This window comes from Musca domestica, unplaced genomic scaffold, assembly GCF_030504385.1.
Source record: "Musca domestica strain aabys unplaced genomic scaffold, Musca_domestica.polishedcontigs.V.1.1 131, whole genome shotgun sequence".
NCBI classification, from domain to species: Eukaryota; Metazoa; Arthropoda; class Insecta; order Diptera; family Muscidae; genus Musca; species Musca domestica.
Genome location: NW_026712174.1, coordinates 677,122 through 702,641, shown reverse-complemented (window position 1 = coordinate 702,641; position 25,520 = coordinate 677,122). Strand labels below are relative to the sequence as shown.

Here is a 25,520-nt window from a genome sequence, read left to right as displayed (position 1 = left end):
GATATATCTCATTTTCAATACCAACCATCCTAGACACAATAAAAATTGCTCTGCTAAAATTTTGGCGCTCTACGTCAAATTATGTGGGCTGTATCGTGATTTCAACAGACAGACAGACAGACATCGTTAAATCGACTTAGAATTTTATGGTGATTATGAATATATATATATATATATACCCTCCTTTCCAAGGTGGAGGGTATAAAAATAGGTAATCTAGTAAAAAGTTTTACACTCTTGCAGTTCTGGAGCAAAGCAATTGAGTTCATACATTTATATAGGGAGACCACATACGTCTGGCATTGATTCGAGGATTTGTTATCTATATCCGTTTGCAATAGTTTAAATATTACGTTCACCAACATCATATCATCACTCAGGACGTCCAATAAACAGATTTTACATATTTAGCAGTGTGTTGGTTTATCTTAATTATTTTGATTTTACTATATGTCCGGTCTAGCTGCCCCCTTTTTCTCGAAGAAAAATAATATTCCTTTAAAATCATTAAAAGTTTAATTTTAATATCTTAACATGGCAAAACGAAAGATGTAGAATCATTTCCTAAATCGATTAAGTGATTTTTAAAGTACTCAACATTGTCGATTTTCAAATAAAATTTGTTTTCATTTCTGAAATAATGACCTATGACGAGTGGCTTTTTTACAAAAATAATATATAATGTATTACTTCCGACTGAAAAAACGTCAACGACAAAATCTTCACAATACATGTTATATGGATTCGTAATAAAATGATATCTTACGCTGACAATTTTCTGCAATGGAATTAAGGTCAATTTGACTGAAAATTTGGGATGATAATTTCTACCAGTATTATAGCAAAATAATCGATATTGCCGAACATCATACATGTCCTAACTGTCGCAAAATGATATTTTGAAACAAAATTCGACCATTCTATAATCATGTAAAAAGACTTACAAGACTTATGAGGCTAATATTCTAGATTTTGATGTGTAGCCTATAAAATAAATAACAAAATATTTGCTTGGAAATAAATAAAAAAAAAAATATTAAAAAAATGGTAATCACATAATTTTACCTTGGTAATTGAGTCATAATATTGAATACAAAGCTGCAGCTTTTATTTTTGAGGTGCCTTTGATGAAAAAACTGCAACAAACTTCGGCAAATATTGAAAAATGAGATCGGGGTAAAGCCATTGAAATTCCAACAAATGCAAGAACTTACACAGCAACAGAAGGAAAATAAACTCAAAAGAGCTAAAGAGTTGCTTCGCTTGGCAGAGAGTGGTGAACTGTTGAATATGGGCAGTGTTTTCTCCGATGAGAAAAAATTCGTTGTCCAGCAATTTATTAACAAACAAAATGATCGTGTTTACTTGCCAAAGAAGTCAGCTGAAAATGTGCATCTTCGGTTGGCCACCAGAACTCAAGCGCCGGCCATGGTGATGGTGTGGGCCGCCATAACAGCCTATGGTCGCTCTCCGCTCGTATTAATCCACCGTGGCATCAGAATGAATGCCGAATGTTATCGCGAAAATATTCTGGAGAGTGTATTTAAGACTTGGGCACGCAAACATTTTGGCCGCAGACCTTGGACATTCCAATCGGACTCAGCACCATCAGCAATCCGTTGGACTATTGTATATGGAGTATTTTGGAAAGCAAGGTTGGCACTAAAAAATACCAAAGTGTCGATCACCTCAAGCAAGCGCTTTGTCGGGATGGGCCAAAATACCGCAGAGCAACATTCGGGCAGCGTATGACAGTTTTATTGGCCATAATTCGTGCCAAAGGTGACCAATTCGAAAAAATCTAAACTTATTCTTAAATTTTATGCTATTTCCGACATTTTTTGCTTTCATTCAATAAAATTAAAAAAAGCGTAAAAATAATGGCGTTTGACTTTGTTGCAGTTTTTTTAGCGACGGCTGAGTTCTTGTGGCTGTAACACCTGACCAAGGTTTTAATACACCCTCCAGAATATTTTCGCTATAATATTCGGCATTTATTTTGATGCCACGGTCGATTGATAGGAGCGGAGAGCGACCATCGTCTGTTGTTGTGGGTCGCCATAACAGCCGATGGTCGCTCTCGGCTTGAATTCCATCACGAATAACTTTTTTTTTCTGGAAAATTCTCATCAAAATGCTTTTGTACGCTTGTAAACAATATAATGAGCTGTCACTGGCATAATTTTAACAGCTGTCGGACGAGTGGGTTGGAAATGACAACAGTCTGAAGTTGGTTGCAGTTTTTTCATCTCACCCTGTATAGCTCCCATATATATCCTCAACCGATTTCCGCTTAATTGTGCACCAAATAGCCAATATCAAATCCAAGTGACCTGAATTTTGGCATATCCGACCGAATTCAGTCTAGTCAGCAAGTACATTAAATTTGTTGAAAATCGATTCAGATATAGCTTTAGCTCCCATATATATGTTTCATCTGATTTGGTGTTTAAGCCCCGCACATTCGTAACATGAATTCGACAACAAAGATATTTTCTCCCAATTATCTTATAAAGCTCGGTAATACCTTTCCCAGATTTTATCGAACATATATCCCATAAATATCCCTAATCCGATTTCAGGTTTATTGTGCAAATAATGGCTAATATCAGCCCACATGAAGTGAATTTCGGTACGTACGTTTGGTATCGCGAGTATTTACTTGAAATAAATTCTTTTGTTACGGTAGCTCCACTAAATATGCATAGTGGTGTAGGGTATCATATAGTCGGCCCGCCCGACTTTTGACTTTTCCTTACTGGTTTTGATTTTTATTTGTTATAGTTTACCTTTTATAAGTTCAACCATGCTCTATTATTGAAAAATATTTTCCAACTTCATTTCACTAAATACACTTCTTGATTCGAAAGCATGTGGATTTGGCTGAGTGCCTTTAAAAAATAAACCAGTAGCGTAACCTTAGACGCACCATCAAAGCACCGAAGACCATATATCATAATAAAAAGGTGTATTGGTTTTGGATATCTATTCGTTCATATGCCAGTGCAAAATAGAATAAAACTATAATTACACAAAATTATTTGTTGGTTTTGAGTGAAGTATTTATGACAGGACCAAACCGGTGGCCAATCCAACATTCCAGTTTTTTCTGTTGCTAATGCTTTCAACAACTGGAAATTCAAACTTTCACTGAACGATATGAAAGCGTGTGGTCATACTGAAGTTACCCAGCAATAGCCAAGGCGGACGATGTAGTTTTCCGCACATCGTTCACATAAACGGTTGTTTGCTGTAAAGCTGCTCTCAGATAAACATTGAAGGAGAAATAAACTACAACTACGTACAAAATCTATAAAATATGTCGTTGATTTTCAAAGAATTGGAAACAGAAATTGCGAAGCGTGTAGATGCATTCTATGTCGATAAAAATTGTTTTATTGAGGTGTTACCGGGGAATGTTATAGTGCCAAGAAAGTTTAAAGATATCGGAGAATCAATAAGACACTTGAAGACGTATCCCGATGACGTTTGGCTAGTGTCATATCCTAGGACTGGATCCACATGGGCCCAAGAAATGATCTGGCTGTTGGGCAATCGTTTGGACTTTGAAGGAGCCAAGCAAATGCAACAGATACGATCCCCCATAGTAGAGCTCTCTGCTCTATTCAGTGTTGATCATCACGAATGGGTTTCGTAAGTATATACATACGTGATTAGACCCATGGTACAATAAAAAGATATTGTAGAGGTACCAGCTGATTACAATAGTTTCGAATTTTTACCGAATGCGAAAGAAACAGGAAAATGCAACTCTGTAGTGGAATCTTATTCTGTCATGTCTGAAATGTTAAGTTCTTTTTCGAAAATTAAATGTCTGATGAGAGGAATTATGACACCAGGAATATAAGCTAGTGTAAACTTGACTACTGTGTAAAAAATGTAATCTGACTTAGTCATAGTTAAGAAATAGTAACAATTCGGTTTGTTTGTTAAGCTAGGAATACATAAAGCGCTTATCTGGCTTGGCCGGCTTCTTCGGAAATGAACAAAGTAGCCTAGGGCCAAAATCGAGCTAAGTCAACCTTAAACTCCGTTGTTCATCTACGAAGAAGCCAGCCAAGCCAGATAAGCGCTTTATGTATTCCAGCCAAGTATGCTCTTTATCTGTAAAAAAAATGTAACTATGACCATCAAAATACCGAATATCGGGAGGTTACGATATTAGGGGACTATAAAAAAACGTAAACAATGTTTCGCCACCGGAGCTAGAACCCATTATGACCCAAAAATACCAATTTTTAGACAAGTCCGTGAAATAAATGTGGCGAAAATCATAAAAATACCAAATATCAGAGGTACCGTTATATGGCATCTATACCAAAACCAACCATCCTAGACACAATGCCAATTTTTCTGCCAAATTTTGAAGCTCTACGTCAAATAATGTAGGCTGCATCGTGCTTTCAACAGACGGACGAACGTCGTCAAATCGACATAGAATTTTATGCTAATCACGAATATATACACTTTATGGGGTCTACGACGAATATTTAGCATTGTTAAAAACGGTATGACAAAATTAATATACCCTCCTTTTCAAAAACAGCAAAGTACGGCCGTACTTTTAATACCCTCCACCATTGGGAAGGAACTTGAAAAATTACAAAAATACATTTTTAATGAAAACCGTTATAAGTTAGCTATACGAAGACTTGGACCTGTACAAGTAATTTGCTGCCATAAGCTCTTGTATCAATTCCGAAATTCAAATTCTGGTCTGTAATGTCGCTAAAATTCTCAAAATCTGAAGTTTGAAGGATTGAACTACAATCCTGAAAATACAGGGTAAGATGAAAAAACTGCAACCAACTTTAGACTGCTGTCATTTCTAAGACACTCGTCCGACATCTGTTAAAATTATTCCAGTGACAGCTCATTATATTGTTTACAAGCAAACGAAAGCATTTTGGTGAGAATTTTCCAGAAAAAGATTTATTCGTGATGGAATTCAAGCGTGAAAGTGTGATTTCTCTATATTTGGCTGGAAACCCTCATGTGGCTACCGTTAGAGCACTCCAGCATTTAAATGTGAATAAATCTTTTGTGTCTCGTGCCATCACTCGTTACCGTGTTACTGGTAGCGTAGCCCGACGTCGAGGAAGTGGACGGAAGAAAACAGCAACATCAGCAGAAATGGTTCGAAAAGTAAAGAAGCGACTTGATCGAAGCCCGCGTCGCAATTGCCGAAAAATGGCTCGTGAGCTGACAATATCGTAATATTCCATTCGGCATATTGAAAAATAGGCTCGGGGTAAAACCACCGAAGTTCCAAAAATTGGAAGAACTTACACCGCAACAAAAAGAAAATAGACTCAAAAGAGCTAAAGAGTTGCTTCGCTTTTCATGTTATGTATGTTTTTGCTCAAGTTTGACATTTTTATTATTTGATGCGCTCAGAGGTCAGTAAGCTAAACACATCAAATAATAAAATGTTTTTCTTTTCTCCTTCTCCTGGACAGGAATACTCTGGGAAACACTGTTGAAACGGTACACAACTTGCCGCGACCCCGGTTTGCACGTTCACACTTGCCATGGCATTTATTGCCACAAGATTTGGAGGAATCCAATGCCAAGGTTGGTTAAATTTATTGCTATTCAAAATTCTTTTTAAATACTATAATTAAACCCTTTTCAGATTGTATATACTTCCCGAAATCCTAAAGATCTTTGCGTCTCATTTTATCACTACTGTAAACTAATGCACGGCTTACAGGGCTCTTTCGAGGAGTTTTTAGAATTATTTATCGATGAACTAACACCAATTGGTTCTTATTGGAAACATGTGTTGCCCTTTTGGGAGCGAAGACTTAATCCAAATGTCCTATTTCTAAAATATGAGGATATGAAGCGCGATTTGCCAGCAACAATTCGAAAATGTGCTGCGTTCTTAAATGTCGATTATGAACTAACAGAGGAAGATATGAAGAAAATATGTGAACATCTTAAATTTGATAAAATGCAATCAAATCCAGCAGTTAATTTGGATGCAATTCTAAACAACTTCGATTCGAATGGCAATCCAAGCACTGAAGATAAATCAAATGATCAAATAAAATTTATTCGTAAGGGCCAAATTGGCGATTGGAAAAATTACATATCAAACGAAATGTCCGAAAAATTTGATGAATGGATAGTAAAAAATTCCAGTGGCACGGGACTGTTATTTGAATATGAATAATCCGGATATAGAAACTTGTTACTCCCGGCATTTAATAATGGTATTACATAAAATATGTAACCATGTGCCGCGGTATTTATTATTTACATAATATACATGTATGTTCAATAAAAAGAATTGTTTAACACATAATTGCTCTATTCCAGAACCGCAAGAATCTAAATCTTTTTATAACCGATTTTTTTCTTTATGGTATCGAAAATTGTTGCAACACTAATAGATTCTTGCAGGTTTTGGAAAAAAGTAATGTTTTATTTAATAATGTAAGCAAAAGACTAGCAAACCGAATGAAAAGGTCAACTTTTCAAACTCATGTTCTACAAGGTGAGATAAAAAAACTGCAACAAAGTCATACATTTGACATTTTTTAAAATTTTATTGAATAAAAGCAAAAAAATATCGGAAATGGCATCAAATTTTAGAATAAGTTTAGATTTGTTCGAATTGGTCACCTTTGGAACGAATTATGGCCATCAAACGACCAATGAAACCGTCACACGCTGCCCGAATGTTGCTCTGCGGTATTTTGATCCATTCCCGGCGAAGCGCTTGCTTGAGGCAACTTTGCTTTCCAAAACACTCCAGACATAATATTCCAACGGATTGGTATCCGGAGATTTTGGTGGCCATTGTGCGCTGGAAATGAAGCGCAGAACCTCATTTTGTAACCATTCCTGGGTGGCACGTGCTGAGAGCGATGGTGCTGAGTCCTGTTGGAATGTCCAACGTCTGCGGCCAAAGTGTTTGCGAATATTTTCACGATAATATTCGGCATTTATTTTGATACCACTGTCCATTAATACTAGCGGAGAGCGACCATTGGCTGTTATAACGGCCCACACCATCACCATGGCCGGCGCTTGAGTTTTGGTGGCCAAGCGTAGGTGCACGTTTTCAACTGCCCTCTTTGGCAAGTAAACACGATAATTTTGCTTGTTTACAAACTGCGGGATAACAAATGTTTTATCATCGGAGAAAACCAAATTCGGCAATTCACCACTTTCGGCCAAGCGAAGCAACTCTTTAGCTCTTTTGAGTCTATTTTTTTTCTGTTGCGATGTAGGTTCTTGCACTTTTTGGAATTTCAATGGCTTTACCTCGAGTTCATCTTTCAATATATACCGAATGGAATATTGCTATATGTTCAGCTCACGAGCCATTTTTGAGCTCTCACTGGAATAATTTTAACAACTGTCGGACGAGTGGCTTGGAAATTACAGCAGTCTGAAGTTGGTTGCAGTTTTTTCATCTCACCCTGTAGAAAATTTGAGGCAAATTGTTTTGCACCTATCAGATCATTTCATTTTGAAATATTTAATAATTTTGTTATGTTATTATTTACATTTAAAAAATATCTATATTTGCAAAGAATTTCGACATGTAGAGTAACTGGAAAATAAGGAAAATTTTCAGTTTTTATACATTTTAACGCCTAAATATTTTGCGATCAATTCCCCAAAAGAATACGGTTTTATTCTGACCCTGATCCCACCTCCATTTTCAATTTCGTGAGGATCGGGCCATATTTGCGACCTATAGCATGATTACAAATTAACATAGACAAACGGACGGACGGACGGACGGCCATACATAGCTAGATCGACTCAGCTCGGGGAAAGAGAGTAAGATCCATATATACTTTCCTATGTGAGAAATCAATATTTCGAGATTTTACATTATTTTTGGCCCAATCAAGCTTATAATACCCCCAACACATAGTGTTGTAGGGTATAAAAATATTTATGGTTTCCCAACAAATAAAATCCAACACTGTTTCAGTTACTTTTCCATTTATAAAGTGCCTTATATGGCAGTGCATGTAGATAGAAATTTGAACAACGCCAAATACAGATTAACTTACTATTTTTCATTTGTTTTTTGTTCGCCTCAATGTCAACGTGATTCATTTATGGAAAATAAATTTTCCAGGTATGGTATTCATCAACGATACATTCTGACATATATTATTCGCTTTATTGCGTTGAAAGAACTATTCAATAAATACCCAAATAAATATATATGTACTTTTATTCTTAGATTCTTCAATACTAGATAAATGTGCGTATATAAAGCGAGGACAACATCAATTGTTGTTCATTATATTTGGCTATGGGACATACCAAGGTAGATGTACTAGGTAATCGCATCAGCCCAGCTGACGGCACCATTAAATGTCAAAACAAATTGTTGTAATGAAGAATTCGCCCTAAATGAATGCAACAACAAATTTGTTTATGTTGTCTTCCCCAAAAGTACCTTTTTATAATATTTCAAATAATTTAAGAGCAAGTTAAGAGTGAAACCAGTAAAAAAAATTAAAAGAAAATGAAGGAAGGAGGTTAGAATGGAGCGCAGCTTTAAGAATTAGGTTAGCCTCAACATCTAAGATTCCCAAAGCACATCACGGGAAGTAATGCAAGAATTCGACTCTTGTCATTTGCAGTTCCAGAAAACTTTCGGTTTAAACCAGTAAAATATAGTCATTATAAGTTTATTGGCTTAAAAAATATCGCAATACTACAATTAATACTTATTTTACTCTTATTTGTTTTACAATAAAAACTTTATTGCGAAGTTCGTTTACGACGAGAGGCACACAAAATAAAATGTAAACAAACACCTCGTTTCTGATTGGTTGAAACAAATTTGCCGCAACCTTTAAATGTCATGGCGAATCTATGTTTTTCGCCTTAGATGTCAATTTTGACATTTGAGGGGACCACAAAAGTTGCTTTGTTGTAGCAATTCGCCGATGCGGTTACCTGTTAGATCTACCTTGGGACATACTTTTCAAAAGACTACAACCATGGTAGAAATACCAGGTAGCAACATAGGCGAAAATTACAACAAAGCAACTTTTTTGGAAACTTGATATGTCAAAGTTGTAAACAGGGCGAATTGATTTGAAGTACAAAATTTGGGGCAAATTGTTTTATAAATTCAAAATATTTAATTAAAAATGTTCAAAAATTTTTTTCTTTTAAAAATTAAAACATTTGAAACTTCCTACTTGATTTTTGCACGTTTAATACAACATTATTGAAAATCGTAGAGACTGGAAATGGAGTGGTCACCCACAATGCGTAGTATCAAGCGTGCCAACGAGAGACATTTGCGATAATAGATGTCCAATCGTTGTTATCTCTTCATCAGTATGCAGTCTTGGTAACGTTGATTTCATATTTAACAGCTAAAAAATTTATTACAAGAAGATATCCGACCAATTAGTTTTGATGCTTTAAAATTTGGTTTGTGGTGGTTCTGTGGTATGCCATTTTTTTCTTTTGCTAAATCGTCAGCATTCTTGTTTTTTTCAGTAATATAGTGACCTGCTACCTAAAAGGTACTTTATGTTTTTTTTACTCCACAGGCTTACTTAAGATTTGGATCAAAGATTGAAGAAGATACAGGGGCTGAGTCTACTGTGAGTCCAGGCATATTGTTTGCTCAGCTATGAAATGTATAGTAGACTTGCAGGAAGTCGTTTATATATAGATAACTTTTATACATTTGGACATTGAGGTCAGTACGGGATGAATGTTTTGTTCCCCAAAGCAATCCAATGCTGTATAGTATAACATAGCTAAAAATCCGAACAAATAAGATGATGAAATTCCATGTATCGGTTTATCTCCTTTATGAAATTGCTTCCACGAGTTTTAGATATCTATATTACCTACGCCTACCATATGTTGAATATACACTTTTTCCCTCATACTCTATAGAAACGCAACATCTCGATTTTCTATTAATTGAATTGTTAAATTTTGAAATCATGCAACAACTTTTTTATGTGTAAATGAAAGACGAATTCAAATTACAACAATTTTTGACATATCAAATTAATACCAGCTGGCCTGAAAGGGCTACCTTGTTATTCTAACATGACTACAACAGTTTAGAAATAAAACAGGATAAAAATACAACAAACAAAAAAAAATGTTTTTATTTGTTGTTTGTTGTTTTATACTATTTGGTTGTGCTTCCTCCTCAGTGTCAAAGGGAGATCTATGTATATGCCCGGTTATACTCTAAGATTTTCAAAATGGTGCTAAGTGTATAAGTTTTGGCTTCCCAGCCAAAACAACAAAAGGGAGGTTGTACTACAAAATAACTCCAACAACTACTAAATTTTTACTAGGTATCCTCTGTGGCAGAGTATAAGCACAAGCCTATACAATAACTATTAACGATATCTTGGCCTAAGTGTAGCGGCTTTATAAATCTGTACAAAAAATAAACTAGATACAGGATTAGAAAGGACATGACAAACTATGAAAAATACAATTCTGTACTAGATCTTATTATCGCGCATTTAGATAAATAAAAATACCCGGCTTAACCCACATTATCAGATTTTAATTCTTAATTCGAATTTGTGCAACCAGATTTACCATACAAAAATAGATCTTCTCACGACCGAATTTATTTTTAATCCGGTGTACAATCTACTAACAAAAAGCATATTTACAGAAAAACTTAACATTTTATTTGCTCATGAAAATACACATGGAAGAATTAAAAAATTAAAGTAAGGCAATTACAAAATTTTCATTTGACAAAATCTCATGGTCAAAATTTATATTTATAAATCCATTGTATATACACAAATAAGAAATGGAAACCTATTTTCTATGAAGTAAAATTTGACAAGGAAAATTACAGAAAATGCAGAGATGGATACGCTTATTTGAAATGACTTCACCTTATTAATTTTACCATGATAATACATTGGAAGATACATTATTTTCCTTGCAAAAGTTGAATAAACACTTATTTTCCAACATTAATTGTCTCTGTATTAGATTTTTGATACATCATTTTGTGTATGGATACGTAAACAAGTAAAAAAACTTTAAGTACGGACGAATTTCTAATACCCTCCAGCATTAGGAAAAAAAACATTTCTTAATAAAAGTTTATGGATTCAACAGTTTTTTTATATTTAATCTACAAATACTGGTGGGATCGGTTGGGAAATACAATTAAAGGACCAGGACCATCAAAATATCGAATATCTGTATGCACCCTTATATGGAAACCTTGGACAATGCTTAGCCACAGAAGGTAGAACCCGCTACAAATTTGGCACAAGTCCTCGGAAAATGGGTCTAATATAATTAAAATACCAATTATCGGGAGCTGCTTTATATGGGGGTCATAGGAAAACCGACACCGACACATTCAATCTTCTGGCACCGAGGCTAGAACCCATTACAAAACTAGAAAAAAATGTAGCTAAGACAATCAAAATACCGAATATTGGGAGGTACCGTTATATTGGGGCTAAACCAAAACGTGGGCCGATATACCGCATTTTCAATAATAATCATCTTAGAAACAATAAAAACTATTGAGCCAAATTTTAAAGCTTTACGCCAATAACCGCTAAGTCTACTTAGAATTTTGGAAGTTACCGTTATATGGGGGCTATACCAAAACGTGGACCGATATACCTCATTTTCAATACTAACCATCTTAGACACTCTACAAACTAGCTTTACGTCAACAACCGCTAAGTCTACTTAGAATTGATCATGAATATATATACCTCATTTTCAATACTAACCATCTTAGACACAATACAAACTAGCTTTACGTCAATAACAGCTAAGTCTACTTAGAATAGAATAGAGTAGCATAGAATAGAATAGAACAGAATAGTATAGAATAGAATAGAAAGGTTGTTCAACTTCAACGAAACTAGAAAAATACGACTCTGTGCTGGAGTCTTATAGTGTCAAATAGACTTTTAAATATGCTACAGATGGTTTGGTTTATGTTGGGGTCATAGGAAAACCTACACCGACACATTCAATCTTCTGGCACCGAGGCTAGAACCCATTACAAAACTAGAAAAAAAAAATGTAGCTAAAACAATCAAAATACCGAGTATTGGGAGGTAATCAATAACCGCTAAGTCTACTTAGAATTGATCATGAATATATATACCTTGTGGTATCTAGAACGAATTTTTAGAGGTGTTACAAACGGAATGACACATTTAATTCTATGGTGATGGGTATAAAAATAAGTATGAATTGAGCGAGGACATTTGTGCCCTTTTTGAAGCCCGCGATGTAGAATACCCTACAAGTTCCTAAAATACAAACCCAAATGAATTCTTTTTTCAGTTGAAGCCATTAAAAATAGAATAGAATATAATAGAAAAGAATAGAATAGCATAGAATAGAATAGAATAAAATAGAATAAAATAGAATAGAATAGAACAGAATATAATAGAAAGGTTGTTAAACTTCAACGAAACTAGAAAAATACGACTCTGTGCTGGAGTCTTATAGTGTAAAATAGACTTTTAAATATGCTACAGATGGTTTGGTTTATGTTTCATTTTTAACAAAATTCTTAAATTGGGGAAAATACGCGAAAAAAGAAGGGAATTTTGGGGTTATTCCTCAAGATTAAATCTAAATAGCAGGACAATACAATTTATGTGAAAATTTTACAATGTGGGCGTCGAAAATTAAATTAAAAAAATACACACATTTTGCGTAAGTGTGTGTATTGTCTTGAATAAAAAATACAATAATTTGAAATTATTTCAAATTTGGTTGCAAATTAATGGAAATTTTCGATGAAATGTGCAACAAATTGTACAATTTTGTGATAAAACTGTAACTGTATTTAGATTCAATCTTGTGAAATATCCCTGAAATTCCATTCTTGTTTCACGGGTTTTTTCCAATATAAGAAAAGATCAGAAAATATCATTCTCTTGAATGATTTTGGCCCTAATCTCTCCACACTTCAAGCAATTGCTAGAAATCGTGGAAAAGGCAATGTCCCTTTCAAGTTGAAACCAAACAACATACATACAAAAAGTATTCTACATTTTGCAATTTTAGGAAACATGAAATATACGAATATGTTATCCAACGTGGTGTCGCTGCTCCTTAATCGCAAAAAAAAGTTTCAGAACCATCGCCTTTGGCGTTTTGTTTAGTACAGGCAATTTTTTCTATTATTAGACAAAAAATGTGTTCACATTGCCCTGCAGTTAAATTTTATATCAAAAATGGGTATACCCATGGTACAATAAGGAGGTAGGACAGCTTCGTAAAACTACAAAAATACAGCCCTGAGGCTATGTCCGCTTCCTGTCAGACTCATTCAAAATTATTGTTTTAATTTTTTTCATATTTTTCCAAGCGCGAAGAATGAATGAAATTACTGGATTTTTCTCTCAAAAATATGATCCTAACCATTCAATTTCATGGCTATATTGGTCAATAGCTTTAATGCGCGAGCCGCAATTTATGTGTCTTCCAATCATTGCTTGGGAAAATATTTTTTTTCATTTTTCAAAACAATAAATACATACACAAAATTGGCAGAAGTCGGGCACACTTAGAAAAAAATTGTAATCAGCTGGTAGCTCTACCTTACCTCTTTATTGTACCATGGGTATACCTATTGTATATCAAGAAATGGAATTAAATAACAAAACGTCTGAATGAGAAAAGAAAACCAAATGAATGGTTTGGCTGTTGATTCAATTCTAATTTTATTATGAAAATATTTTTCTTAAGTACTACTGTACAGTACATTTTGATTGTTTATTGCTAGTTTTTCCCAGCGCCTCAACCGCACTCAAAAGTATGTACAAAGTAATTTGTACAACGTCATATCGAGTTTGACACTAGTATTACTATAGAGTCAAATCAGGTGGGACTTCCTGTTAACTGTAATAATTATACCATGGTTCTCAACTAATAAACAAACGTTGCCTGACCATATAACATTGATATGTCAAAATTTTTGAAATGTTGTATCAAAATTAAGTAGATTATTAAATTTTTTTTTTTTTTTTTTTTTTTTGATACGATGCAAATTTGAGGTTGTTATAATCGGTTTGACAGTTCATTGTCCCAGCAGCTTTTTCGATGCGACTACCTGTATTCTTCTACCATGGAGTAGCTTTGTTCTACCTTTTGTAAGTGTGCCATTTTTCTGTTGATGGAGAGCAAATAAAAAGAAAAAATGAATGTAAAATAATTATTAAAATTGTTCTTAAAAATGAATTAATAATAAATTATTTTCTTTAATATTTTTATCAATCCTGTGTTTCTTTTAATAATATATTGTTTCATGCGATTCCATTTCTTATTTTGTTTAAATGCTTTTCCAGCCGATTAAGTTTTCAAGTGACACCTCTTATATTTGCAAACCTGTTAAAGCAAAGAAGAGCCGCCGATTGATATAAAAGTTGACGGCGCTCACATTCTACTGCAGCGACATTATGGCTTGATCGAGAACAAAACAATCAACGCAAAATAAATTCACGACAAACGCGTATTTCAAACGGACAAAAGTGCACAAAGGAACAAAGATATTGAGTGCAATTTCCAAAAACAGAAAACTCTAGATATATTATATTGCATTAAAAAAATGGCTCAATCGGAGGAACAAACTGGAGATTTTGTTAATCGCTCTACTAACACAGAGGATTTTCCCGATGCATTCGGATCATTGGGTTCAACATCGACAAGCTATTATGGTGGCGGCTATAACAATGCTGGAAATCAACACCAGATGCAGCAGGGTGCAATAGCCCAATTAGCGAACAAAGGTTTCGGTACATCGTCTACATCAAATTATACTGCCAGGATGCCGACTGACCGTCATGCAGTTGAGTACAATATGCGTCATAAAAACCGGGGGCTTGCCATGATTTTTAATCATGAACATTTCACTGTGCAATCACTCAAATCAAGATCAGGCACAAACGTCGATTGTGATAATTTGGCTCGATGTCTCAAACAACTAGATTTTGATGTTCAGATTTATAAAGATTTTACACTAAAAGAACTTATGCGTCAGGTTGAATGGGCAGCTAGCCAGGATCACACCAATAACGATTGTATTTTGGTGACCATTCTTTCGCACGGAGAATTGGGCTATATTTATGCTAAAGATACGCAGTACAAATTGGACAGTATTTGGAGTTATTTCACAGCACAACACTGTCCCACATTAGCTGGAAAGCCAAAATTATTCTTTATTCAAGCTTGTCAAGGTGATCGTTTGGACCCCGGTGTCACTATGAAACGTGCAGTGACTCAAACTGATGGTGAGTCATCAATGAGTTATAAAATACCGGTGCATGCAGATTTCCTTATTGCATACTCAACGATACCAGGGTTTTACTCATGGCGTAATACAACCAGAGGATCCTGGTTTATGCAATCTTTGTGTGCTGAGCTAACTGCCAACGGTAAACGGTACGATATACTTACATTGCTTACGTTTGTTTGTCAACGTGTTGCCGTTGATTTTGAGTCATGCACCCCAGATACACCAGATATGCACCAACAGAAGCAGATTCCATGTATAACGACAATGCTTACGCGAATACTACGTTTTTCTGAAAAGAATCAATTACCACCAGCAGCAAGAGTTTAAATCCACCGTATACCAGAAATAAAAGTGTGGATTCATTCTGGTAAATGTGATAGAATAGACAACAGTTTTGAAACTCTGGTTTTTATATCATAAAATTTCTTATTACTCATATTTATAACCAAATTTAAAAATTCGCATGTTTTTTATAAATCATAATATTCGTAGGTATATAACATCTTGTGAAATTGTATGACTGATGTCCCACTTTACAAATATCCAATAAATCTTACTTTCTTAAATTATTTCATTTAAATAAACGCTTCCATCCATATCTCTAAAATTCTCAAATTGTGGTACTCGATAAATCTATGCATTCTTTAGAGATCATAACCAATGTATATGTGTTAGACTCTCAATAATTGATGAATTAGTGTGATAAATCACTAAATATCTATATGCTATTATATTCTTATATTAGTTTCACTTAAAAAAAATAAATAGTTTTTATTAAAATCTATAAAGTTTAATATCCAATTTTTTTTGTCTTTTAAAATACTTATTATCATAGCCACATATAATGAACCACAAATCATGCTGCCATGTTTTTATATGCGAATCTTTTTTAGTATTGAAGCAATTATAGACTATATGCGCAAATATGTATTAATTTTGGTACTTATGGAATATTTTTACAATACAATAAATAAAATAATATGTATCCCAAAATACCAAATTGTTTATCCTCAATGAGTACCATATATGGAAAATGTAGTTTCCTTTAATGACTCAAGTTGACATTGCGACGATGAAAAAGTTGAATGCAACTAAGGTTATCAGTATTTGGATTTTACATTTTTCATTATCCATATAAGGTCTGTAAGGTGGACAACTAAAACAAAAACAGTGTTAGCATTTATTCTGTTGTGTCAAATTAATCAGGCTAGATATCATTGTTGTTGTTTTAAAACAAATTGTATTTAGTAGCGCAACGCTGCAAATTTGTTAGAAGAGGAATCAAAGGAATTTCTTTGGTATTTCGTCTAAATATTTGACAATTGTCCATTTTCATCCACTATTATTCTTTTGTTGTATAGCACTTATAAACATTTACATCTTTCTCCACTTGTTATGCTTTCGTTCAACCTGAACGAAGTAGCATAACCATGTAAGTTGGTTTTGTCTGTTACAACAAAAACCACTTCGTCGACCGTGACTTGTCTATTAATAGAACAGTGTTGGTTGTTTGTTCGGGATACCGCAGTATTTTGTTGTTGTAAAATGGTCAGGCTTTACCCCTTTATTGTTGTTTTTATAAAACAACGTTTGTTTATTAGTGGAGAACGATGGTAATGTTTACCAGGGGGTGAAAAATGTTTTTTGTCATAGAAGTTATTTTTTAAAATAATTTGATGGATCCAAAATTAAATTTTAAATAATCATGGAAAAACAATGATAAATAAAGCAAATGGTGTTTTAAGTTCTGTAAAACGAATAGCCAAAGAATTTTCTGATCTATATATAACAAAACATTTATGTTTCTTGTTAGACCTATATTATATCAGTGTAAAAACAATTTTTGCTTTGAGAGATCTGCAATGGTTTAGCTATTTTTTCTTTTGCCTTCTTATAATAGCAGGCTAAAGTTAGTCAGATTGTCTACACTAAAAAACAGACGTATTATGTTGAACTCAATGAATATTAGAATTAATGTTCGTTTTAGATCTAGTACAGGGTTGCCTATATTCGACGGACCCATGTTTTGTTATGCGACTTGTGTGCGGTGGAGCGCCGTCTTGTTTAAACCAAAACTGCCTCATACGTTTTCGACGAATAATTGGCATCACAAAATTGGTCATCATGTCGCGATAACGCTCCTGATTGATGGTAACAGCATGGCCATTTTCATTTTGGAAAAAAAAACGGCCCAATGACCGTTTTCGCACTAACGCCGCACGAAACTGTGACTTTTTCGTCATGAAGAGGCACTTCTTGAATCTCCTGAGGATTTTCAGTGGCGTAAAAACGGCAATTTTGCTTATTTACGGTCCCTTAGAAGGCTCACTTCTCACATTTTTTAATGTTTTAAAAGCACGTTGAGTTTTCACAATTGACTTCTTCTGTTGAATGTAAATTTCAACTATTTCAGAGCGGTCGCGTGGCGTGTATAGGTAAATGGTAAAAATCTGCTTGGACTGACGCTTCAAACGCGGCGTTGGCAGATGGGTCCGTCGAATATGGGCAACCCTGTAGATACTATCAAATATTATTCACCGATTTTCACCTGACGAATTATTCAATGTGTGTTGATTTTAATTCAGTTCACTATAATGTTGATTTTAGTATGAATTTAGAAATCATAAAATTATTAGAATAATTTTATTTTTAAATGACTAAGATATGTACGTTGTATTGTTTTGTAAATTATCTGATGCAGTAGATTCTGTAGCAGGTTTTCTATTGCCTACTCAATTATTTTCATGATGCGGATCGTGATGAGTACGCGATCCCTACGAAAAGGGAGGACGCCATCTCGGTCAGCAGGGTCTGGACGTACAATTGTCAATGTTGTCGAAATTGATTCAGATATGAATCAAATAGATTTCCCTCTGATTTTATGTTTACTTATTTCACGTAAATTCCCAATATAAAAGTTTATTTGTTTGGGTAGATTTTCTTAATGTTCATTGTGGTCTAAGGTATACAGTTGGCTCGTCCGACTTCTGTCCATTATTTACTAGTTGAAGACTTGGTAACAAATATCCATATTAAAAAGTGAAATTCTATGTTCGAAATGTCAAATATTTAAAGACGATGGATTTTGCAAAAACGTGGTGGTGTCCTTATTGCAATTGACAATATTATTATTGATATAATTGAACTTAAAACTGTAACATATTTTTACATTCCTCCTTTGCAATTATTTGACATGCTGATTATAAGCATTAAACTGTAATGAATTTTATAGATTTTAGTCATATAATAACAATGGTAAATAAAACAAATGATTTTTTAGGTATTGTAAAACAATTATTCTTATACAAGCATAACAAAACAGCTAATTTCGTTTTTTGTTAGAACAATATGCAAGATATAATTTGATACTTTTTAATTAGACGAGCTTTGGTCGGAGGCTTGTGATTTTATCCTCTGGGTAAGTCCGACAACGACTACGCAAATCAACGTTTTTCAAAAAATTTGATAATATTTAAGTAGCGGACCCCCGGACTGGACTGGAGAATTTCTCCTCTGGGTATGTTTAACATCCGAATAGGGAAAAATACCTACGGAAGATATTGATGACACAGGACAGACCTTCTTTCACTGTGGACGCAGGGCAAATAACAATGAGGTGGTGGAGTTGGCACATTAACATGCGAAAATGTCATTCAAAAAGATTCTTGGAGAGGGTAAAAGTTTTTATCTAAGGAGTGCTAAAAGCCAAGAAGAAATACCTTGACGCAACTACATATATAAGACACAATAGCCGAGGCTGGATGCAAGCTCAATGTGATAAATGGAGTAAGTTAAACCAAACAAGTAAAAAAACATTAAGTTCGGACGGGCCGAACTTTTTTTCCTCATCTTAGGGTATGGAAACATTAGAACTAATTATAACCCACAAATACCAATTTTTAGACATATTCGTGGGAAAATATATATATATATATATATATACTAGCTGAACCCGGTGCGCTTCGCTACCCCTTTTGATTTTATATGCATTCAAAATTTTATTTACGAATATATGTTGGATAAAGAAAATCAAATTTAAAAATTAAAAAAAAAAAAAATATATTGCACTAATTTAATGCGTTAATAAACAAAATCATTACAAAAGCAGTAACATGACATGCATACACGAAGGGTTTGTCCTTTGGATTTATCTATTTCATAGCAAATACCAAGCGTGCAGGAAACTGCAATTTTTTTAAGTAGAGTGGCATTTCTATTGCTATTAGTGAATTCGAGATAGCAACTTACTTCGCCGTAATAAGCGTATTTCAAATAAATTGTTGTGTTGTTCTTTAGTATTAGCCTAAGGCGTTGTGGGTCAATGGTTCTTATTAAAATCATATCCCAATCTGATCCGATTTAAATATAATATTAAAAAAATTACTTTTACACCAAACTCCGCCACACCTTTCATATTTCATTGAAATTGGTGCGTCAAATATGTGAAATCGGCCGAGAATATATATATATGGGAGCTATAATTTCCAATTAATTTATCACATTTATTATTATAACCAAATTCCGTCACACATTCTGAATTTCATTGGAATCGGTCATATATATCGTGTTTGGTGCATAATATGTATGAAATCGGCCTCAACTGATTTCAATATAATTTGGCAATTTTTTCTGGTGCCAGATTTTGTCTCTCTCGCTTTGGGTGCATCAAATATGTGAAATCGGCTGAGCATATATATGGGAGCTATAATCAAATCTGAGCGTATTTGAATATAATTTGTCAAATTTATTTTTGTACCAAATTTAGCCACTCATGCCGAATTTCGTTGGAATCGGAAATACGTATCGTGTTTTGTGCATCAAATATGTGAAATCGGCGGAAAATATATATGGAAGCTATATCCAAATCTGAACCGATTTTAATATAATTTGACTAATTTATTTTATAATCAAAATCCCGTTACATATTCCAAATTTCTTTGGAATCGAACATACATATCGTGTATGGTGCATAAATCGGTAGAAAATATATATGAGAGCTATATCCAAATCGGAACCGATTTTAATATAATTTGACAAATGTATATTTGTTTTAATTTCCACTACACATTCCAAATTTCTTTGAAATTAGAGATACATAGCGTGTTTGGTGCATCAAATACATGAAATCGGTCGAAAGTATATATGGGAGCTATATCCAAATCTGAACCGATTTCAATTTAATTTGAAAAATTCATTTTGTCTCCCAATTCCGTTACTTATTTTAAATTTCATTACAATTGGAAATACATGTCGTGTTTGGTCCACCAAATACATGAAATCGGCCGAAAATGTATATGGGAGCTATATCCAAATCTGAACCGATTTCAATATAATTTGGGAAATCATTTTTTTAGACAAAATCTATCACACGTTTCAAATTTCATTGAAATTGGGGATACATAGCGTGTTTGGTGCATCAAATGCTTGAAATCGGCCGAAAATATATATGGGAGCTATATCTAAATCTGAACCGATTTCAATATAATTTGACTAATTTATTTTCTAATCAAAATCCCGTTACATATTCCAAATTTCCTTGGAATCGAACATACATATCGTGTATGTTGCATAAAATACATGAAATCGGTCGAAAATATATATGAGAGCTATATCCAAATCTGAATCGATTTTAATATAATTTGACAAATGTATATTTGTTTTAATTTCCGCTACACATTTCAAATTTCATTGAAATTAGAGATACATAGCGTGTTTGGTGCATCAAATACATGAAATCGGTCGAAAATATATATGGGAGCTATATCCAAATCTGAACCGATTTCAATTTAATTTGAAAAATTCATTTTGTCTCCCAATTCCGTTACTTATTTTAAATTTCATTACAATTGGAAATACATGTCGTGTTTGGTCCACCAAATACATGAAATCGGCCGAAAATGTATATGGGAGCTATATCCAAATCTGAACCGATTTCAATATAATTTGGGAAATCATTTTTTTAGACAAAATCTATCACACGTTTCAAATTTCATTGAAATTGGCGATACATAGCGTGTTTGGTGCATCAAATGCTTGAAATCGGCCGAAAATATATATGGGAGCTATATCTAAATCTGAACCGATTTCAATATAATTTGACAAATTTATTTTCGGATTAAATGCCGTCACACATTCCAAATTTCATTGGAATCGAACATTCATATTGCGTTTGAGGCATCAAATGAACGAAATCGGTCGAAATATATATATGGGAGCTATATCTAAATCTGAACCGATTACAATATAATTTGGTAAACTTATTTTTGTTCCAAATTCCGTTACGTATTCCAAATTTGGAGACTGTATCTTCAACCAATCAATAGATATGTGCATATAAAATCTAAATTTTTGGGAGGTACCTCCGATTCTGATGCTATATCTCCAGTTCCAAGTGGAAATTCAAAAATGTATATAGCCTATGTTACTTTCAGGCGATGTTGCAGTATATATGGAAATTTTCAGGAAAATCTATTCAGCGGTTTTCGAGTCCATAAATTACAAACAAACAAACAAACAAACAAACAAACAAACATACAAACATTTTCCTCTTTTATATATATATATATCTATATCTATAAAAGAGGAAAATGTTTGTATGTTTGTTTGTTTGTTTGTTTGTTTGTTTGTTTGTAATTTATGGACTCGAAAACCGCTGAATAGATTTTCCTGAAAATTTCCATATATACTGCAACATCGCCTGAAAGTAACATAGGCTATATACATTTTTGAATTTCCACTTGGAACTGGAGATATAGCATCAGAATCGGAGGTACCTCCCAAAAATTTAGATTTTATATGCACATATCTATTGATTGGTTGAAGATACAGTCTCCAAATTTGGAATACGTAACGGAATTTGGAACAAAAATAAGTTTACCAAATTATATTGTAATCGGTTCAGATTTAGATATAGCTCCCATATATATATTTCGACCGATTTCGTTCATTTGATGCCTCAAACGCAATATGAATGTTCGATTCCAATGAAATTTGGAATGTGTGACGGCATTTAATCCGAAAATAAATTTGTCAAATTATATTGAAATCGGTTCAGATTTAGATATAGCTCCCATATATATTTTCGGCCGATTTCAAGCATTTGATGCACCAAACACGCTATGTATCGCCAATTTCAATGAAATTTGAAACGTGTGATAGATTTTGTCTAAAAAAATGATTTCCCAAATTATATTGAAATCGGTTCAGATTTGGATATAGCTCCCATATACATTTTCGGCCGATTTCATGTATTTGGTGGACCAAACACGACATGTATTTCCAATTGTAATGAAATTTAAAATAAGTAACGGAATTGGGAGACAAAATGAATTTTTCAAATTAAATTGAAATCGGTTCAGATTTGGATATAGCTCCCATATATATTTTCGACCGATTTCATGTATTTGATGCACCAAACACGCTATGTATCTCTAATTTCAATGAAATTTGAAATGTGTAGCGGAAATTAAAACAAATATACATTTGTCAAATTATATTAAAATCGATTCAGATTTGGATATAGCTCTCATATATATTTTCGACCGATTTCATGTATTTTATGCAACATACACGATATGTATGTTCGATTCCAAGGAAATTTGGAATATGTAACGGGATTTTGATTAGAAAATAAATTAGTCAAATTATATTGAAATCGGTTCAGATTTAGATATAGCTCCCATATATATTTTCGGCCGATTTCAAGCATTTGATGCACCAAACACGCTATGTATCCCCAATTTCAATGAAATTTGAAACGTGTGATAGATTTTGTCTAAAAAAATGATTTCCCAAATTATATTGAAATCGGTTCAGATTTGGATATAGCTCCCATATACATTTTCGGCCGATTTCATGTATTTGGTGGACCAAACACGACATGTATTTCCAATTGTAATGAAATTTAAAATAAGTAACGGAATTGGGAGACAAAATGAATTTTTCAAATTAAATTGAAATCGGTTCAGATTTGGATATAGCTCCCATATATACTTTCGACCGATTTCATGTATTTGATGCACCAAACACGCTATGTATCTCTAATTTCAAAGAAATTTGGAATGTGTAGTGGAAATTAAAACAAATATACATTTGTCAAATTATATTAAAATCGGTTCCGATTTGGATATAGCTCTCATATATATTTTCTACCGATTTATGCACCATACACGATATGTATGTTCGATTCCAAAGAAATTTGGAATATGTAACGGGATTTTGATTATAAAATAAATTAGTCAAATTATATTAAAATCGGTTCAGATTTGGATATAGCTTCCATATATATTTTCCGCCGATTTCACATATTTGATGCACAAAACACGATACGTATTTCCGATTCCAACGAAATTCGGCATGAGTGGCTAAATTTGGTACAAAAATAAATTTGACAAATTATATTCAAATACGCTCAGATTTGATTATAGCTCCCATATATATGCTCAGCCGATTTCACATATTTGATGCACCCAAAGCGAGAGAGACAAAATCTGGCACCAGAAAAAATTGCCAAATTATATTGAAATCAGTTGAGGCCGATTTCATACATATTATGCACCAAACACGATATATATGACCGATTCCAATGAAATTCAGAATGTGTGACGGAATTTGGTTATAATAATAAATGTGATAAATTAATTGGAAATTATAGCTCCCATATATATATTCTCGGCCGATTTCACATATTTGACGCACCAATTTCAATGAAATATGAAAGGTGTGGCGGAGTTTGGTGTAAAAGTAATTTTTTTAATATTATATTTAAATCGGATCAGATTGGGATATGATTTTAATAAGAACCATTGACCCACAACGCCTTAGGCTAATACTAAAGAACAACACAACAATTTATTTGAAATACGCTTATTACGGCGAAGTAAGTTGCTATCTCGAATTCACTAATAGCAATAGAAATGCCACTCTACTTAAAAAAATTGCAGTTTCCTGCACGCTTGGTATTTGCTATGAAATAGATAAATCCAAAGGACAAACCCTTCGTGTATGCATGTCATGTTACTGCTTTTGTAATGATTTTGTTTATTAACGCATTAAATTAGTGCAATATATTTTTTTTTTTTTTAATTTTTAAATTTGATTTTCTTTATCCAACATATATTCGTAAATAAAATTTTGAATGCATATAAATCAAAAGGGGTAGCGAAGCGCACCGGGTTCAGCTAGTATATATATATATATATATATATATATATATATATATATATATATATATATATATATATATATATATACAAAAACGTGGACCTATATATACAATGTTTCGCCAACGGAGCTAGAACCTATTATGACCAACTAATTCCAATTTTTAGACAAATCCGCGAAATGTGGGAAAAAAAAATCACCAAAATACCGAATATCGGCAAGTACCGTTATATGGAAGCTATACCAAAGCGGGGACCTACAATGTTTCGCCACCGGAGCTAGAACCTATTATGACCAACAAATACCTACTTTTAGACAAATCCCTGAAAAAAAGTGGCAAAAATCATCAAAATACCGAATATCGGGAGGTACCGTTACATGGGGACTATACCAAAACGTGGACCGATATATCTTATTTTCAATATCAACCATCGTAGATACAATAAAAAATGTTCTACTAAATTTTGACGCTCTACGTCAAATAATATGGGCTGTATCGTGTTTTCAACAGACAGACGGACATCGTTAAATTGATTTAGAATTTTATGCTGATTATGAATATATGTACGTAATGGGATCTACCATGGTACAATGATATAAAGGTAGGGCTATGATACCATATGATTTCAATTTTTTTATTTTCTTGGCTTAATATGTCATCTTTATTTGTTTATGTATGTGTTTTATTTTCAATAACAAAAAATTTGTTCAGAAAACATTCAAATTCGGATGTTTTCAAAATGTTTATTTCATCGTATGTATCGAAAAAATCTAGAGTTTTTGTAGCGAAATAATCCTTTAGAGATATATAGAACCTGGTTTTGAAAAGAAGTATTGACCTTTCATTCAGTTTTCGCGGTTTTCAATTATTTATTCAAAATAAATGCAACAAGTTGTTTGATTTTGTTATTGTTTTGATACCATTTCTGACATTACAAGCCAAACAAGTAGGCCTCTATACTTGCAATTTTTTCAAAGTTGGCCTATCTTCTCTTCATTGTACCATGGGATCTACGACGTATATTTAGGGATGTTACGAATGGAATACCCTCCTTTCCAAGGT

The 25,520-nt window shown here is 33.5% G+C and overlaps 2 protein-coding genes across 2 annotated transcripts; both read left to right on the top strand.

Moving 5' to 3' along the window:
* Positions 1 to 3,149: 3,149 nt before the first annotated feature.
* On the top strand, positions 3,150 to 6,266 carry LOC101889078 (luciferin sulfotransferase). Its single transcript, XM_005186227.4, has 3 exons — positions 3,150 to 3,654; positions 5,481 to 5,595; positions 5,657 to 6,266. The coding sequence occupies exons 1-3, from the start codon at positions 3,320 to 3,322 to the stop codon at positions 6,197 to 6,199; spliced, it is 993 nt and encodes a 330-aa protein (XP_005186284.2). The 5' UTR covers positions 3,150 to 3,319; the 3' UTR covers positions 6,200 to 6,266.
* Positions 6,267 to 14,442: 8,176 nt separating this feature from the next.
* Positions 14,443 to 16,288, top strand: LOC131800924 (caspase-like). Its single transcript, XM_059118790.1, has one exon. It carries the CDS (start codon positions 14,609 to 14,611, stop codon positions 15,620 to 15,622), a length of 1,014 nt encoding a protein of 337 aa, XP_058974773.1. The 5' UTR covers positions 14,443 to 14,608; the 3' UTR covers positions 15,623 to 16,288.
* The last annotated feature ends 9,232 nt before the right edge of the window (positions 16,289 to 25,520 follow it).

What these genes read in the sequence shown, in the direction of transcription:
- LOC101889078 (XM_005186227.4), top strand. Translation starts at nt 3,320, where the DNA reads ATGTCGTTGATTTTCAAAGAATTGGAAACAGAAATTGCGAAGCGTGTA. An exon ending in GATCATCACGAATGGGTTTC is followed by an intron (nt 3,655 to 5,480) that starts GTAAGTATATAC and finishes TCTCCTGGACAG; the next exon opens with GAATACTCTGGGAAACACTG. An exon ending in TGGAGGAATCCAATGCCAAG is followed by an intron (nt 5,596 to 5,656) that starts GTTGGTTAAATT and finishes AACCCTTTTCAG; the next exon opens with ATTGTATATACTTCCCGAAA.
- LOC131800924 (XM_059118790.1), top strand. Translation starts at nt 14,609, where the DNA reads ATGGCTCAATCGGAGGAACAAACTGGAGATTTTGTTAATCGCTCTACT.